The sequence below is a fragment of the Nelumbo lutea genome, chromosome 6, assembly GCF_056320005.1.
Source record: "Nelumbo lutea isolate HS-2025 chromosome 6, American lotus-T2T, whole genome shotgun sequence".
Lineage (NCBI taxonomy): Eukaryota > Viridiplantae > Streptophyta > Magnoliopsida > Proteales > Nelumbonaceae > Nelumbo > Nelumbo lutea.
The window spans coordinates 62,488,372-62,508,425 of NC_142689.1; the positions used below are offsets into that span (position 1 = coordinate 62,488,372).

A 20,054-nucleotide genomic window follows, 5' to 3' on the forward strand; every position below is an offset into this window, starting at 1 on the left:
TATATATATATATATATATATATATATATATATATATATGTATATCTCTATATAAATATATTTTGCAAAAACAAATTTCAACGGTTGAAATTTATCTGACAAAGGGGCTAACAAAGGGGCTGATCCTGTCATTCACTTTGTCTGACAAAGGGGCTGATCCTGTCACTATGATCACCCACTTAGATGGATTCTCGGACTGTTCCAACATACCTAGGTTTTGACCCCCTCTAAGGATCTCACTGATTGACATATCAAAGACAGCCCAATCCGACACCTAGTGCAGTATCATAATCGAGTCTAGGTGTTAGGTGTAGCATTCCAATTTTGCCCATCTATCTCCAAGGTCTAGGGCAATATTGGAATTTTGGTCTGGTTCAGGGTTTCAATACAACAGTGCAATGGGAGATGTGCTGAATTCCAAAATCCAGAATGAACACATTCATTCATTAGGCAGCCTCACTTACGACAATGTGCTCGGCTTGGGTTGTAGACTATTTTTCTTACCACACAGGACCCAATCGTAAAGATGTAACCAAATGTAGACATTCTACCATTTGGATCTGACTGGCGGTCGGTATCAATATACCCGATGATCTGTAGTGAACTACCATCGAATACCAGATAAAACTCTTTTGTCCTTCGAAGGTATTTTAGTATGTTTTCCATAGCGGTCCAATGCTCTTGTCATGGGTTAGACTGGTATCTACTTACCACACTCACGGCCTGAGCAATGTCTGGCCGAGTGCACAGCATGGCATACATGATGCTCCCTACGGCAGAGGCATAGGGAACTTCTTTCATGCCCTCAATCTCTTCAGGTGTCTTGGGAGACATACCCTTGGAGAAAGTGACTCCATGTCTGCAACGAACATTTCCTTTTTGGAGTTCTCCATACTGTATCTCTTGACTATCTTGTCAATATAAGTAGATTGGGATAATCCTATTATCCTCTTCGATCTATCTCTATAGAGTCGAACTCCCAAGATATAAGAGGCTTCTCCAAGATCTTTCATGGAGAATTGCTGCGAAAGCCATACTTTCACCGTAGTCAACATTCCTACATCATTCCCAATGAGTAGAATGTCGCCTACATACAAAACCAATAACGTAACCTTATCCCCATTGGTCTTCCTGTAAACACAGAGCTCATCCGGATTCTGCTCAAAGTTAAACTGTTTGATAGTAGAGTCAAACCGGATGTTCCAGCTCCTAGAAAATTGCTTAAGTCCATATATGGATCGATTAAGTTTACATACCATGTGATCTTGACCTGTAGTTCTAAAACCTTGCAGTTGCTGCATAAAGATATCATCAGTAAGATCTCCATTCAGGAACGTGGTTTGGACATCCATTTGCCAAATCTCGTAGTCATGGTATGCTGCTACAACTAGCAGAATCCTAATGGATTTAAGCATGGACACAGGCAAAAAAGGTTTTCTCATAATTGATTCCTTCTTTCTAAGTGTATCCTTTCGCCACAAGACGAGCCTTGTAGGTCTCAACCTTACCACCGGGGCCTTTCTTCCTCTTATAGATCCATTTGCAACCAATTGCTTTTACCCCAGGGGGCGGATCTACCAGAGTGCAGACTTCATTGGTCTCCATTGAGTCCATCTCAGCTCTCATGGCATCTATCCACTTCAAGGAATCTATGTCCAACATAGCTTCCGTATAAGTCACGAGATCCTCTTCACAGGTCGTGGCTTCCACCAAGTAACTTTCTTGGTCATAGTCGTAACAAACTGGAGGCCTGGATGCCCGGGTAGATCTCCTAGGTTGGTTATTAACTGGAGCTTGTGGGACATCTCCCACTACTCTTGAGCTCTCCTCATCAAGAACAACTTCCTGACCATGATTGTTTAGGATATAATCTTCCTCCAAGAAATGGGCATTTCGACTACAGAACACTTTTTGCTCTCTTGGGTCATAGAATAAATACCCTACAGAGCCTTTTGGGTAACCTATAAATAGGCAACGACTGGTTTTAGATTCTAATTTGTCAACACTTGTTCTTTTAACATGTTCCGAACAACCCCAAATCTTCAAGTGTCTCACACTTGGTTTCTTACTGGTCCAAAGCTAATAGGGAGTCTTTGGAACGGATTTGGTTGGAACCCGGTTCAGCACGTATATCACATTCTCTAATGCGTAACCCCAAAAGGATGTGGGTAACTCTGAGTGTACGAGAAGTGATCGGATCATATCCAATAAAGTCTGGTGCCTCCTCTCTGACACACCGTTTAATTGCGGTGTAGCAAAAAGAGCTAGCTGTGATGCTATCCCATTTTCCTTTAAGTAGTCCCTGAATTCATCAGAGAGATATTCGCCTCCTCGATCTGATCGAAGGGCCTTAATGTGTCTCCCCAATTGTTTCTCGACCTCTTGCCTGAACTCTTTGAACTTTTCAAAGGATTCAGACTTGTGTCTCATTGGGTACATGTAACCATACCGAGAGTGATCATCGGTAAATGTTATGAAATAAACGTGCTAGTTATGTGTCCTAACATTCATGGGACCACATACATCAGTATGTATAAGGTCAAGCATGCCCATTGATCTTTTAGGCTTACCGTTAAATGGTCGTTTCGTCATCTTACCCTAAAGGCAAGGTTCACAGGTTGGGAAATCTTCTACAGTTAGAAAATCCAAAAGACCATCATTTACCAACCTTGTGATATGATCTATGTTAATGTGGCCAAGTTGGTAATGCCACAGTCACATGGGTTAATTGTATCACGGGTTATTCTCTTGGGTTTATTATTCGATGTAGTTTCGGTTATATTTGTTTCTAGAGAAGGATGGAGAAAGGGGCTGATCCTGTCACTATGATCACCCACTCATATGAATTCTCGGACTGTCCCAACATGCCAAAGTTTTCACCCCCTCTAAAGATCTCACTGATTGGCATATCAAAGACAACCCAATCCAACACCTAGTGCAGTATCAAGAAAAACCCACATTGCATGTACCTCAGGTCTCACCCTGGCAACTGAGACAAGCCACCCCAACCAACTTGGCGGTACATCAGTTTCAGCCTTGACAGGATAAATCTCCCTAGATCTATCCAACGGTTGTGAAGATTCTAAACTAACACGAGTCTCATATGTGTCCAGTTTAAGGGTATTAGACAAAAACACACCATAATAACATGAAACAAATATGTACTTTATTCATTTACAATAAATGTCAGAATGTACATCATGCTGATTAGAGCTAAGGGCATACACTGCCTAACACTGGATGCAGCTTCCAACAAGTGTATTTAGTGTGTTTAGGCTTCTTGCAATATTCATAAACATTTTCTTCCCAGTGTTGGCCTTGGATTCATCGCAACATTAGCATAATGATCCATTTGTGGCTATACAGACTGAACATGTCTCTTGCTCTCCTCACTATTCACCATAGCATAAGCTTGAGATAAGTTCACCTCATCCTTCGCCAAAATATTCTGTCTCATAATATCATACTCCGAGTTGAGTCCGATAAGAAACTCAAAAACTCGACTTCTTTCCACCAACTCCCTATGTATTTCAACATCCTTTGTACACCCCCAAACCACAGTTTCCATCAAATCAATCTCCTGCCAAAGAGATTTAGCATGGAGAAGTAAACGGTTAGGGGTTTCTTTCCTTGTCTCAGATTATTCATATCATTCTTCAATTTGTAAGCCCGGGCATCATTTAATTTTTGGGAATAGGTCTCTGTGACACTATCCCACACCTCCTTTGCAGTTTTCATCCACAACTAGAGCTGGCTAATATGTAGTTGCATAGAATTCACTAACCAACCCACTACTGTGTAATTCTCCGACATCCACCTCTCATAGGAGGGTCATCCTCCCTCGATTTCTTCTTGCTCCCATGTATCTTAATAGACTAAGACCAGGCTAAATAATTGGTCCCATCCAGCTTCATAGTGGTCACTGCCCCAAAAGGATTCTCCATTGACCCCATGTCCAAACTCAGAACCAAGAGGATATTTGAGTGAAACGAAGATCAAAATAAGTCTCAACTAAGCTAGAATTTCCATACCAAGCAAAAAACTACTCTTCAAACATCCAAATCTAGAGTTTTATAGGATCCGCTCAAATGGGACAAGAGGAAAAAGTTCAACTACTCCTACCAAAGGTTCCAAAACCCTTTCCAACTCAATTCACCCTTATTGAAAACCAAAGGGATACCCTTTGATCCCCAAGTGCCAGCTTCAAAGTGTCTCTAGGACCCGTAACTAGTTTTCTCCAGTTGTTTAGGGTTTTTGGGAAAGAACTCCAAGAACCTGTTTTTGGGAAAAAAACTCCAAGAACCTGCCTTGGGCTTCAACTGGGGATGAAAAACTCTTCACTAAACCTCTCCAAAAAACCCTCCCAACCGGGCTACCTAAGCTACTCCCTAATCATCTGATTAATTCTCCATACACATTGTGTATGGGCAAAGAAAGAAGAAAGAAAAGGTGAGAACCTGCTTTGATACCAAGTTGTAATTCACACCTGCAATAATTTGAATTAAAAGAAAAGAAACAAGAGAAAGGAAGGAGATTGAAGAGAGAGAAGTGATTGTTGTCAGTTGTTTATGTATTCAGGTTTAGTACCATAAGGGTACTGTTGTAATTTCTTCTTTGATTACATTGTTCGGCTGTACTAGTATAAATAATAATAGATCATTCTTTCGCCCCCTAAGTTCAATAGGGGCTTTCAGTCCTCTCAGCTCTCCTCTCCTCTCCCTCTCCCTCTCTTCTTGTCTCTCACTCACTCTTGCTCTTGCTCAACATGGTATCAGAGCAAGTCGTCCAGGCCTGAAGGGTGGTGTCAAGCAAACCTGTTGTTCAATGTCGAGCAGATAATCTTTTCATCTCCCAGGGTTGTATCCATCGAACTGCTAATCAGTTGTATTTAGTTCGACCCAAAAGTTATAGACTTTTCATCTTCCAGCCCAGAAGTGGTATTCATTGTCTATTCGACTGTAGAGAGGCTATCATCTGAGGTTCATAGAGGGAGTTCTGGTTTACAGAGAGGCTATCATCTGAAGTTAAAAGAGGTACTGTTCATTTACTGTTCGGCTGCCCTACGGATTGACTGTTTATTGATTGACTGTTCAGCCGATTGATGGACTATTGAGGGACTGTTTTTTTTTAACAAAGTAGTTGTATTCAACTTTGTTTTGTATTTCTTTACCCCTTCGATGGACTGTTGATGTCCTAAAACAGATTTTGTATTGATCTCAGTCATTGACTGTTCGGCTACCAGACCTGCCGATTAGGGGTGTGGTGAACTTCACCTGTTTTTTTCTATTTTGTTGGAGGGTCATATGACCTCTATACAACTGTAGGTCATACAGACCTGATTGTGTACTGCAACTGTAGTGTTCTTTTCTTGGATTCCTACAAGACTGTAGGTTATGCAGACCTGTTCCAGTACTGCAACAGTAGTGTTCAGTCTTTGTTCCCAGTGAAACCGTAGGTCATAAGGACCTGTTTCTATAATAGCCGTGTACGGAAGTACTCCTTTGGTTGCTGTTTTTTAAACCAGAAATCATGAGTAGTGAAGATTCAGCCTCATCTGGAGTTTCCTCAATGCCGAATGGAATGGGTGGGGGTGACCTATCCTTGCCTATGGCTGTTGTCCCTCTTGATGGTTTAAATTACCTAGAGTGGTCAAGAGGGATCAAGTTATACATCATTGCAAGAGGGAAGATAGGCTATATTAATGGGAGGATAAAAGAACCATCCTCCGGGAGTGCTGAATATGATAGATGGAATCAGGAGAACAGTATTGTTATGTCCTGGCTCTTGGTTTCCATGCAACCTCAAATCAGGAAGAATTTCATGTGGGCTAAAACTGCGAATGAAATCTGGGAACAAGCAAAGTCTACATATTCAGAATTGAGACACTATGCCAAAATTTATCAACTACAGGCAACATCTTCTACTTGTAGACAGGGGGAGAGGTGTTTATCGGTCTATTACTCTGACTTAACATCTGCCTGGAAGGAGTTGGATCACTACCAGAGTGTGGATTGGAAGTGTGATGAGGATGCTAAGAAGTACAAACAGATTGTCTCCCAGCAAAGGGTGTTTGCATTCTTACATGGTCTGAATCCTATGTATGAATCTATCAGAGTTCAGATTCTCAGCTCTAAGGATCTCCCTTCTGTTCAGGAAGTCTATGCTCTTGTACAATCTGAAGAAAGCAGGAGAAATTTGATGAACAGCCCTGGTGGGGATGCTGTTGTGTTAGTTGCAAAAGGGGGTGTATCTACTGGTGGGGGATCTTCTTCCCGGAAAGGAGATCTCCAGAAAAAAACAGAAGATAAGGAAAAATTGTGGTGCACTCATTGCCAGAAACCCCGACACACCAAAGATACCTGTTGGGATCTTCATGGGAAACCAAAATGGGCTCAAGATCTGACTAAGAAGCAAAGTTCAGAGGTGAATAAGAAGTACGAGCAGCAAAATACAAAGAAACATCACATGGCCAACATGGCTACTCAGGAGCATCAGCCTACCATTTCTACTGTGACTCAGACACATCTCACTTGACCTGACCCGAGGGAGGACATTATGAATTCCTTCTATGACCATTTAGAGCTCTATGGTAGAGCAATTCGTCAGATGGATACTCCTCCCTCAACCTCATTTGCATCTACGTCAGGTAACCCTGCCACTGCTTTCCATGTTGCTTCTCACACCCATGACACTCCATGGATCATTGATTCTGGAGCATCAAAACATATGACTGGTGCGTCCTCTTACTTTCAAACCTATCACCCTCTTTCTGGAAGAGACAAGGTGAGACTAGCCGATGGATCATACTCTTCCATAGCTGGTCAAGGAACTCTCTCTCTTCCTCTTGGCCTTACCCTCTCTGATGTTCTTCATGTTCCAAACTTTCCCATTAATTTGTTCTCTGTTAGTAGTGTTACTAATTCCTTGAATTGCTCAATGACTTTTTTCCCTTCTCATTGTGTGATTCAGGATCTGGCCTCGGGGAGGACGATTGGTAGGGGTCGTATGGCTGATGGGCTTTACATGCTGGAGAATAAGGCTGGTCTTCATGTTACAGAGTCTATGAGTCAGTCCTGTAAGAAAAAAGTCTATTTATGGCATTGTCGTCTTGGTCATTTGTCTTTTGAGTCTTTGAAAGTTGTATTCCCAGAACTGTTTAAGTCAATATTTGTCTCTGACTTTTCTTGTCAAACGTGTCAGTTGAGTAAACATTGTAGAACTCATTTTCTTCAAAGACATAGTAAATCTGAATCTCCATTTCACATTGTTCATTTTGATGTGTGGGGCCCTGTTACTTTACCATCTGAGAGTGGCTACAAGTATTTCATTACCCTCATTGATGATTATTCTAGATTTACATGGGTATACCCGATGCGAACCAGGGAAGAAGTACCAAAAATCATTCAAGATTTCCAGCGGATGGTCTTCACTCAATTTCAAACTGAAATCCAAATTTTCCAATCAGATAATGCAAAAGAATTTTTTCATAGTGACCTCACGGAATTTTTTGCTTCGCATGGTTCCCTTCACCGTAGCTCTTGTGCCCGCACACCACAACAAAATGGTGTGGCCGAATGGAAGAAACGACATCTCCTTGAAGTGGCTCGAGGTTTACTACTTCATATGAATGTTCCCAAACGGTTTTGGCTTGAAGCTGTTCTTTGTTCCACTTACCTTATAAACCGTATGCCCTCTCGTCGGTTAGAGTACAAAGCCCCACATCAACTTCTCTTTCCTAAGGCTCCCCTTCTTTCTATTCCTCCTCGTGTCTTTGGTTGTCGGTGTTTTGTCCAAAATCTATCTCCCACCCGTGGGAAATTGGACTCTCGTGCTATACCTTGCATATTTCTTGGTTACTCCTTCACTCAAAAGGGCTACTGTGTTTTTGATCCTGTTTCTCGTAAATTCTATGTCTCCATGGATGTTTCTTTCTTTGAAGATGAGCCTTTCTATCCTGTTTCTCCTCAGGGGGAGTGTAGACATGAGGAGAAACTAGTTCAGCTTCCCTCTCTCCTTGACCCTCCACCTTTTCGTGTTTTTTCTCGTCGTCTCAAAGGCCAGCCAAATCCAAGAGCTGTAGAGAATCCGGAAGCTGTACCTCCAGTGCCACCAGACTCCTCGAGGGAGGATCATACTCACTCAGGTGTTTTAGCTCCCAATGATGTCCTTGAATCTATTAAAAATGATTCCTCTACTGCTAATGATCTTGACCGTCCTTTTGCTCACAGGAAGGGTGTTAGATTGTGCACCACAAAACATCCCATTTCCAACTTTGTCTCCTATGAGAACATTTCACCCTCATTCCATGCCTTCCTTACCTCTATTGACAGTGTCCCTATCCCTAAGAATGTGGCAGAAGCTCTTTCAGTTCCTGAATGGACAAATGCCATGAGGGAAGAAGTTAATGCCCTTCACAAAAATGGCACATGGGAACTTGTTGATCTTCCTAAGGGAAAGGTTCCAGTTGGATGTAAATGGGTGTTCACAGTCAAGCATAAGGCTGATGGAACAGTGGAAAGGTATAAAGCTCACTTAGTGGCAAAGGGATTTACTCAAGTGTATGGAGTTGATTATGCTGAAACTTTTGCCCTCGTTGCCAAGATGAATTCCATTAGAGTCCTTTTCTCTCTTGCAACCAATCTGGATTGGGTTTTACACCAACTAGACATCAAGAATGCATTCTTGAATGGTGACCTTGAAGAGGAAGTGTACATGATTCAACCTCCTGAGTTTCTAGCCCAAGGCAATGAACAGAAAGTGTGCAAGTTGAAGAAATCCTTATACGGGCTGAAACAATCACCAAGAGCTTGGTTCAGTAGATTCCATGTGGCAGTTCAGCAGAAAGGATACAGGCAATGTCAATCAGATCACACACTGTTCGTGAAAAAAGGAGAAGGTAAAATTGCTGCTCTAATTGTTTATGTGGATGACATAATTGTTACTGGTGATTGGGAGGATGAAATTCAGAAATTGAAACTTTTCCTTGCAACTCAGTTTGAAGTGAAGGATCTAGGACCTGCCAGATACTTCATTGGAATTGAAGTTGCCCGATCAAAGAAGGGTATCTTCATTTCTCAAAGGAAATACGTCCTAGATTTACTTCAGGACACTGGAAAGATGGGGGTGAAGCCAGTTGACTCTCCCATCGACCCCAACCATAAATTAGGTGACAACTGTGGTGAATCACTCAAGGATGTGAAACAGTTTCAGAGGCTTGTAGGGAGATTGTTATACCTTTCTATGACTCGCCCAGACATTGCATATGCTGTTGGTGTCCTCAGTCAATTCATGCATGCTCCTAGGTCTTCTCATCTTGAAGCAGCAGAGAGAATCCTCCAATATTTGAAGAAGTATCCAGGTACTGGTTTGTTGTTTCAAAAGCACGGACATTTGAAAGTTGAAGTTTATACAGATGCAGATTGGGCTGGATCCCAAAGTGACAGAAAGTCTACTAGTGGCTACTGCACCTTTATAGGAGGGAACCTTGTTACATGGAGAAGTAAAAAGCAAAATGTGGTAGCTAGATCAAGTGCTGAAGCTGAATATCGTGCTGTGGCCCACGGGGTTGCTGGAGGCATGTGGATAAAGAATTTGTTGGGGGAGTTGGGTTTCCCAGTGACCAAACCTATAACTCTATTTTGTGATAACAAAGCAGCTATAAGCATTGCTGCCAATCCGGTGCTACATGATAGAACAAAACACATCGAAGTTGACAAGCATTTTATCAAAGAGAAAGTTATCACAGGCGAAGTGTGTACCCCCTATGTCACTTCTGAGAACCAGCTTGCAGACATCTTTACAAAGGGTTTAAACCTTTCCAGACATCATGATCTTTGTGACAAGTTGGGCATGATTGATATCTATGCTCCAACTTGAGGGGGAGTGTTGTCAGTTGTTTATGTATTCAGGTTTAGTACCATAAGGGTATTGTTGTAATTTCTTATTTGATTACATTGTTTGGCTGTACTAGTATAAATAATAATAGATCATTCTTTCGCCCCCCTAAGTTCAATAGGGGCTTTCAGTCCTCTCGGCTCTCCTCTCCTCTCTCCCTCTCCTCTCCTCTTGTCTCTCACTCACTCTTGCTCTTGCTCAACAGTGATGAAGGAAGAAGATGGAAGAAAAGGAAGAAGAGGAGAGAGTAATTCAAAACCTCTCTTCAGCCCCCAATAATTTCTTGTATTCTTTTGTTGTAAAAAATAAGGACAATTACATGAGTGCCCTTAGTAAGGCATCCATCACTAAAGATAGCAATAAAAAGCAATAAAAAAAGAGAAAACAGGCCCATAACCAAGGCCCATTACCTACTAACACAAGTTATAAACATAACTTAAAGAAAAACAATGAAACTAAGGCCCATTATCTCTACACGGGTCAGCTATGGTTTTAAAACCATGGAATTTTCAGCTGAATGTCCTCGAAGAGGCCTTTGAACTTCTTGATTTTATTTTTGAAGAACGAAGGAGTCCTTTCATTTTGTTTCGGCTAGCTTATAACTACCTAGGCCCTAATGCATTTGGTAAACATAATTGCTACATGAAAGTCTCAAGCACCTATTGTAAAACTTAAATTAAAATGGAATGGTGGAAACTTAGAGTGGTCCATTATCTGCTTCCCTTTAGTGTTGGAGGGGATAGTGTCCTCTCAACGAGCAAATCTCAAGAAGAGAAGACAGTGAGAGAGAATAGAGAAGAGATTAAGGGAGAAAATGATAGATATGGAGGTATAAGGGACAAAATGATAGATATAGAGGTATAAGGGACAAAATGAAAGAGGTGCTTGTTAGCTCGATTAAAGGAAGAATGTCACTTTGAACTCTGCGCAGGGGATTGCTTTTGTATTAGTCCCTTTTGTGCACTATTTTTGTAATTTATAGCTTTTGTATTAGCTTCATCTGGCCTGGTAATTGTACCATTCAAATGACCTTCTAGACCCTTTCCCTCAACAAAGAAATCAAAATGAAACTTCCACATACTGTAGTTAATTCCATTGAACTCCACAGGTATCACATCAACCTTATCAGCCATCTAGGTTAACAGTTTTCAGTCTAAAACGATAACAGAAATGAGTCCGAGGCTGAGGAGGAGAAACAAGAAGCAGTTCTTCAGGTAAAACTAATTAGAAAGTCTTCTAAACACCAGAACAAGTATCCAATAGCCAAATAAAATGTGGTTCTCGAAAATAATAATCCAAACAACTAGGTTTTAGGACTAATAATCCAACAAAATGGAAGGTTGCAGACCTGCTGCACTAAAGAAGGGATCAAAACCCTTCTAGAACACAGTAAATCTTCAAACCAATCAGTGGAACACCTAAAGTAGGTCAGGGCAACACAAACTTTAGAGTACAAGGCTGAACACAACAGCCAAATGGAAGAAATCACAAAAAAACACTCACCCGGTATGCGTTTTTTTTTTCAGAAAAAGTGACCCCTCTTGTTCAGACCAGAACTTCCTCATAAAAAATTTGATCTTCACAAGATTTTACAGGTATAACAAAGAGGTAAGGGCGACCCAAGATGCAAAATCCGAGCCCCAAGAGATAGCCAATCAAGAGAGAGTGAGAGAGAGAGAGAGAGAGGGCAAGAACACAGATTCCTAGGACGTTTTTCCCAAAAAATGCAGTTCACCTTGTACTGATCGAAACAGTCACAAAGACAAAAGCAGCTTCAACAGGTCAATTTGAACACTCTAGCCACAGTCTTAACAACCAAGAATGAAAGCTTGGCTCTGATACCATGTCAACTAGAGAGTTCAAACAAGAGGAAGACGAACAGTTTCAAGGTGTCAATAGAACAGTCCACCCCCACCCTAAAGAGCACCTATTAGATTAAGAAAATATGTACAAATACAAAAATTCCCATAAAGGGCTAAAAGGTAAAAAGAACAAATACAGAGGCTACAAACTACAAAAATAGTGTATAAAAGGGATTATGATGAAATTATACATCATTCTTAGATTCTCCACATGTGATACGGTCCAAAACTCTGACAATAGCATGGATGCTCCTATTTGCTGTGTTCGAAATAAGAGTGAATCCGTTGAGGACTTCGAAGCTGTGATTCTAAAGGAGATAGCTAGTATGTCGTCTATGGGATCTAATTCTTCTGTGAAAGAAGTTTCGAATGGCACTAATGAGATTCACAGAGAAGTTGAGACTGGGTTGAAGGAGAGGGAGAAGGACTCGAGAGGGTTCATTGCTGACGAATTAGGATGTGATCATGGTTCTGGTGATGGAGGAAGCGGAAATTTTGGCGAGAACCATTGTGCCCTGCCCCACACCAAGGGTGTTGTTGCTGATCATTGTTACTTCAAGGAGATGGTGATTGGAAGGATAGATGTGGATTTGGGTAGGAGGGGAGAGGATAGAAAGATTTAGATGTGGTTGAATCAGTGACCTCCAAACAATATCAATGAACTTTTGGAGTAAGATATTCTCATGATGTTCATGTCACCAAAGTCTTTTCTCGTTTGAAATGTGGTTTGGTCGGTACTGGTCTACAAAGAACTACCAAGAAAGTGTATAAGAGAAGGGGCAGTGAGACTACTAAGTTGAAAAACGAAGCTACTGATGATTAGGATTCTCTAGCTGCAATTGGGGACTCGTCAGCAGGAAGAAGCAATAGATAACGAATCTGTTTCTATTGCAAGTGACTGTGATAGAATCCTTGAGAGGAAGGTGGAGAAAACCAGAAGTATCTCTATTGAGGAAGTGGCTAAGAAAGACGTAGAGATTGTCAAAAGCCTGGGCTTGTTCTTCTGGGGTGGCGAGGAATTCACCAGGAAAGTCTTTGAAAAGTTTGAGAGGAGAAAGTGGGAAGAAATCTTGAAGAAAGGGGTAAATGGAGGTGGGGGTGGGATGATGATGATGATGGTTAGGAGGTTTTTGAAGAGAAGATTAGGGTCGTATTTACGCTAGGCTCATTTTGATCGCGTTGCAGTCGATCAATTGTAAAGTTGTCTGAGGATATGTTCCTAGAGGAGTTAGTTTCTTTATTTTAATAGTCTTCTAGTTGGTTGATGTTTTGTGAAAGATGTGTCTTAGTTAGCCATTTCTCTCTTGGGTGATATCTTATTACCTTCCCTCTGTATTCTCTTTTATTTTTAATGAAATTTTTATTGTACTTTTCAAAAAATAAAAAGGCTCCTAAAAGCATAAGGAATCATATGATGCATAAACGAAAACTACTGGCAATATACTTTGAACCAGCTGAAGCTTAAGTTGCTAGCTTGTGATATCTTGCTCAAAAAGAAATGGTAGTCCTTACATCTTGAACCAAATGGATCCCTTTAGCAATAATGTCATCTCTCTGAAGCCAATAGATTTGCCTAATGACCCAGTCATCAATAGCATCTTCCATCATCAACTGTAAAATCTGCTTTGAAAACCAGAAGACCTGTCTACTGAATAAAGTAGGATATAGATGTACAAGGTTAATCAGTTAAACTATGTAAAAAGAATATCAGAAAATTGTATGCCATTCAAGGCTTAGTGAAAGTAATATCAGTTAACATTTTCCAAAGGAGAAAAGAAAGGAGTAGCAACCTTTAAGAAAGAAAATTCCAAAATACTACAGAATTCCCAATGACAAAGTTGTATATCTAACCATTCACAGATAAAGTAATTAAGAAATGAAAGACATATATGTAAGGATGATCAGGGAAATTCTACAAATCCAATGCTGCTCAAGTGTTGATTTTTCAGTACATTAGAACCACGTTAACTTGAGAATTTACTAAGAAACTTTAACAGATAAACCAAAATGTTACAAGGATTCAAGGAGGTCAGTAAAGCTCCGGAAAATCAACTGGAATTCGAGCAACAATAAAGACGTGTAAGAAAAAAATGGCAAGGAAAAGAAAAGGATAACATCTTTTGTGTTGGAGAACCCACCCTAATCATGGTTCATGTGAATTATCACATTGAAAAAATAAAGAAAAAAGAATGAGTATCAAATGTTGAAAACTCTGGATATGTCCATCCAAAGCATCGTTACTTTAAACCATAATATTAAAGGGTCTCTCTCAATTAGCACGTGGTATTGTTACACCAACAATCTCTACTCTTCTTAGCAAACAAACAATTTCAGTGAAATCTTTCAATTTCTTATATTACTATGTTGAACTCTTTGTGTTCCTCTATCCATAAAGTACACTGAATACATAGAAATGGCTACAACAGAATTTCTGTTATTCATATTATTGTGATATTAACAGCTACTCTAGGAGGAATGCTTTTATGTGGTGCTAACAATTTATATGTTTGTAGCTTTAAAATGTTTTAATTTATAATCCTACATATTGTTTGGATATACCGAGAGAATGGTAATGAGGCTACTATAAAATATTTACTCATACGTAGGGCAAGTTCTTTTCTAGTTGATGGTTTCTCTTGGCTATATAGGGTTTTTCGAGGGAGATGGCTTGAACCTAGTTTACAGCTCAAGCAAGCATTGAAAGTCTAATATAAGCCCAAGGCAATCTTTAAATGAAATCAGATGACCTTCCATAGGTTTTCTTTTATTTCTTTCTAGTTTTCATCTCTGTTTGTTTTTTGGTTGGGGGGAACCTTTGAAATAACAATTCCTTTTAGACCTTGAGCCTTTTCTTTGCTAGTTGCTATCTTATCAGCATCACAACATCCCTGGGCATCATATATATAAAACTCTTTTTCTTCTTCTTGGTGGAGTATGTGGATTAATGATTTTTTTTTTTTTCAGTTTTTGGTTTCTGGTAGCTCTAACCCAACCTGCACTTGCCATAGAGCCTAGGATATGCAATAAAAAATATTTAGAAACATTCTAAACACGGGAGGAAATGATAAGTAATCAGAGTTGTCTAAACCTGAGAAAACATCACAGGTGCAAGTCAGGTACCCAACTTGAATTTAGACAGCATCAAGCCTGGGACCTTAGGATGGGCCCATTCAAATTTTAGCAAATTCCAAACCCAAGCCCGCTCAAGTTGCAGCCCTAGAAAATATACACAGAGCCACAAATTCCACTTTCTGACACAACCCCTTGGTATGATTTTCTGGGTACTGATTTTCAACAACAATTAAGGGAAAAAAATTAATTATTGAAATGAGGTAGGTCTATACCAGCTCACCTTATCCAACCTCTTGTCTCAAGCTGGAATATCTTAGCAACTAAATTCAATAATGGCAAACTAACATTAGGTGGTGCCCACTGCAAGAAGTCAGAGTACAAACGTGTCAAAAGAGGATCACATATAATCCTCAAACTAAGATGCTTTAAGGAAAATGAATAAATAAACCAAAAAAGCATATTTTTGAGCCACATGTACTGATAAAAATTAGGACTTCTATAAGCCAACAATTATATAAACCAGCTTTCTACCTAATTCTGCCTTCTTAAGACAATGGTAAAATCTTGGACTGACATGAGTGAGAACATTGGCTGGAGTCTGAGAGAAGCCTTAAAAGAAAAATAATATTGCCAGGGGTGTCAGTATCCAATCTACCCCTCCCAGTTTGTCAGGACCATTATTGTGTAAACGCCCTATGTAATTGAACAATAAGACAATAATAAACCTGTAGAAAATAAACCCCACATGTTCCACACATGCCCAAAGACCACTTAGTACTGTCATGTCTTATGCTCAAATTTTCCATTCAAATTCTATACCATGCTAGACATAATGTAAAGATCATATTAGAAACAAGCTACTAGAAAACAAAAAAATTAAAAAATTAAGAAAAAAACATTTGAATAGAAAATACTAGATGTTTGTGTTAGTAAACCCTAGCAGATTCTAGGTTGAAGTAGAGAAGAAGAAAGAAAAGAGAAAGAAGAAGAAGAAGAAGAAGAAGAAGAAGAAAGAAAGGTTCGGCCAGACTAGAAGAGAGTCAAAAATCACTCTTCCCTAGCTGACCCACTTGTATTTATTCAAAAACATAGAGTTACAGGAAAGACCATTTTGTCCCTCATAGAAGATGGGACACATAACTTAAACTCAGATACAATAGACCTTTCACTCTCAAGAAGATAATCCAGAATGACCAAAATACCCCTGACTCGAGCATTCTAACACTCCCCCTCAAGCTGGAGAGTATATATCATATAGTCCTAGCTTGTTACAAATGTAATCTATTCTTCCCTGAGACAATCCCTTTGTGAGAAGATCTGCCCACTGATTTCCTGAGCTCACATGAGATGTGGTTATCACCCCACTTATCACTTTGTCTCTTACAAAGTGACAATCAACCTCAATATGCTTAGTTCTCTCATGAAAGACGGGATTGGAAGAGATGTGAACAACTTGGTTATCACAGTATAGTTTCATGGGTTTGTCAATTGAGAATCCCATCTCTTGAAGCAAGTTCTTCAGCCATACTAGCTCACATGTGGTATGGGCCATAGCCCTGTACTCTGCTTCTGCACTACTTCTTGCCACCGAGGAAGGTACAATACCCTGTAGTTGATCTCCTATCTGATATAGAACCAGCCCAGTCAGCATCTGTGTACCCTACTATCTCAAGAGTTCCTCCACTTTGGTATAACAAACCATGACCTGGAGCACCTTTTAGGTACCTAACAATTCTCATAACAGCTTCCCAGCGAGGAACCCGAGGATGTTGCATAAACTGGCTCACCACATTCACAGCAAATGATATATCTGGTCGGGTAATGGTCAGGTAGTTCAATTTGCCCACCAACCTTCTGTATCTTCCAGGATCAACAAACTCTTCACCCGCATCAACACTCAGCTTGGCATTGAGTTCCATAGGAGTCTCTGCTGGTTTAGCACCTAACAACCCTGATTCTTCAAGTAGATCAAGAACATATTTTCTCTGACATAGGTTGATCCCATGTTTTGACCTCGCAACCTCTATTCCCAGGAAATATTTCAGCTTCCCCAGATCTTTTGTATTGAAGTGATCCTGTAAGAATTTCTTCAACCTGTTGATTCCATTGCTATCACTCCCAGTTATGACAATATCATCCACATACACGACTAGCAAGATTTTCCCATCCTTTGAGTTATAGCTGAACACAGAATGATCAACCTGACATTGTTTCATCCCAAAGGTTTTCATCACTTCACTGAACCTACCAAACCAAGCACGTGGAGATTGTTTCAGTTCATAAATTGCCTTTTTGAGCCTACACACTTTGCCAGACTCCCCCTGAGCAACAAACCCTGGTGGTTGCTCCATATACACCTCCTCAACAAGATCACCATGCAGGAAGGCATTTTTGATGTCAAGTTGTACAAGAGGCCAATCATACATAGCAGCTAATGAAATCAGCACCCAAACTGAACCAATCTTAGCCACAGGAGAAAATGTCTCCATATAGTCCACACCATACATCTGAGAATAACCCTTGGCCACCAACCTCGCTTTCAATTGCTCCACATTGCCATCAGGAAGAAACTTCACTGTGTAGACCCATTTACACCCAACTGTGTGCTTACCGGAAGGAAGAGCGGTGAGTTCCCATGTGTGATTATGTTGTAGAGCAGAGAGTTCTTCTTCCATGGCTTGCCGCCACCCTGGGGAGGCAAGAGCTTCCTGGACAGTCTTGGGAATGGGAACAGATGAGAGTAATGATATAAATTTGTAATGAGAAGCAGAAAGGTGAGCAGTGGAAACATAGTGTGAAATGGGGTGAGAAGTACAAGTACGTTTACCTCTTCGCAGAGCAATAGGAAGATCAGGATCTGAAGGAGAAGAAGCAGTAGCAGGATCTGTCGACAGGGGCTGAAGTGGAGGAGAGCCCGATGCACTTCTGCGGGTATACACTTGAGTGATTGGCGGCTTCTTAGTAGTAACAGGCATAGGATGTGCATCTACAGAAGAAACAGGAGCTACTGGAAGGATGTCCACAACAGGTACAGGAAGGGGAACCACAGAGGGAGAGGAAGAGACCCCAACATCTGAGAAGAACGAAACTGACTCAAAGAAGGTGACATCAGAGCACACAAATGATTTATAGGATTTTGGATTATAACACTTATACCCTTTCTGAGTCCTTGAGTAGCCAAGAAAGATACACTTAGTAGCTTGAGCATCTAGCTTGTCTAACCCAAGCCCCAAGTGTGGAACAAAACAAACACAACCAAAGATTCTAGGGTAAGAGGAAATGGAGATAAAGTGGGAAACAACACGGAGAAAGGGAATTGACTTCCAATGATTGACATGGGCATCTGATTGATCAGAAAACAGGATGTGAGAACAGCATCACTCCAAAAATGTTTTGGGACATTCATATTAATCATCAAGGATCGAGCAGTTTCAAGAAGATGTCGATTTTATCGTTCAGCTACACCGTTCTGTTGTGGGGTGTAGGCACAAGAACGGTCCATAGGCACAAGAAGTTTGATGAATGATCCCATGATGTTCTAGGTATTGCTGAAATGGTGAGGAGTTGTATTCTTTGGCATTACCGGAGCGAAGAATTTTAATATGAACACCAAATTGAGTGCGTATTTCAGCATAAAATTTTTGAAAAATAGGGAACAACTCACTACGATCTTTCATAAGATAAATCCATGTCATCCTTGAAAAGTCATCGACAAAGATTACAAAATACTTATACCCATTGTATGACACCACTTTAATTGGACCCCATACATCGGAATGAACTAAAGAGAAATGACTTGAGACACGACTATCAACTCTTGGACTAAATGAGACTCTATGATGTTTACCCAATTGACATGACTCACAATCTAATGATGAAAGATGACTCAAGGAAGGAACCAGTAACTTCAAGGCCTTGAGAGAAGGATAACCAAGTCTGCAGTGCCATTGAAGAGGAGTAAGAGATGACTGAAAAGCTACTGGAGGACCACCACCATCAAGGTAATATAATCCACCTGCTTCATGCCCTCCACCAATCTTCCTCCCCGTCTTGAGATCCTGAAACACACAAGAAGAAGGGTAGAAGGTTACAGAACAATTAAGAGACTTGGTTAATCTGCTGATAGACATAAGGTTAAAAGGAAACTTAGGAACATATAAAACAGAAGATAAAGGCAAGGAGGAGAGATTAACATCACCAACACCACAGATAGGAGATGTAGAACCATTAGCAAGTGTAACTGTTTGAGGTGTGGAGGAGTGGGAAAGGGAAGAAAATACATCATGAGTCCCAGACATATGGTCCGAGGCCCCGGAGTCAATGACCCAGTGTGAGTCTTTGGAAGCTAAGCAAGCCATACTTGAATGGGCAAGTGTAGCGGTGTTCTGCTGAGATGTTCGAATGAACTGCTCATATACTTCACGTGGTACACTCACCATTTCCTTCTCAGAAGCACAAGTAGATGTGGAGAGGATTGGGTCAGTTTGTTGACTTTCAGTAACTGTGTCACTACCCTTAGTCCTAGCATGGTTAGCCCAAGTGTTGGGTGCACCACGCAAATCATAGCAGAAATTAACTGTGTGCCCCTCTAAACCACAATGTGTACACTTTCTCTGAGTATTACTCCTTCCTCTTCCCGGACCTCCCCCTGAGTCTCAGCCTCCAATCTGACCACTAGCCCTGCTAAACATGTGACCACTACGGTTGCTTGGGAGTCCACTCCTGACACCACCACTTCTATTTCCACGACCACCCCCTTTAGTCACTACCAAACCAGATCTATCAGAGAGAGAAGAATGTTCTCCCGACTCAATAGATGTCCTCTTAAGACAAGCAAAGACTTCTTCAAGTAAGGGAAGAGCAGATCCTCCCAATATTTGTGCTCTAACAGGCTCATACTCAGCCTTCAACCCCACAAGAAACCTTGTCACATCAAGCTACTCACGTTGTTGTTGTTGGATCTGAACATCTGATGTCAGAGGATGATACACATTAAGCTCATTACGAATGTTCCTCAAACTTGCATAGTACTCTTCTAAGCTTTGACTCACTTGCTTCAAATTGAAATACTCTCGGTACAACTGATACACCCTAGTTGTATTGTCTTGTCCAGAGTATAACTTCTTAGCATGATCCCATATTTCCTTAACTGTATCTAGGAACATGAAGTTCACACTAATCTTTGGTTCCATGCTGTTCCAGAGCCATGTCATTATTTGTGCATCT

The 20,054-nt window shown here is 40.7% G+C and overlaps 1 protein-coding gene across 6 annotated transcripts in view; it reads right to left on the bottom strand.

Moving 5' to 3' along the window:
• LOC148849210 (uncharacterized) overlaps positions 1-20,054 on the bottom strand; it is a 115,263-nt gene that overhangs the window by 10,556 nt on the left and 84,653 nt on the right. For 4 of the 6 annotated variants that reach the window (XM_088948377.1, XM_088948379.1, XM_088948375.1 and 1 more), the window contains 2 exons: positions 15,109-15,188; positions 13,269-13,404 (listed from right to left, as the gene is read on the bottom strand). In XM_088948377.1, the coding sequence (XP_088804503.1) occupies positions 13,269-13,404; positions 15,109-15,188 (216 nt within the window). The remainder of the gene's footprint in view (positions 1-13,268; positions 13,405-15,108; positions 15,189-20,054) is intronic. The other 2 variants (XM_088948378.1, XM_088948376.1) reach the window with 1 other exon arrangement.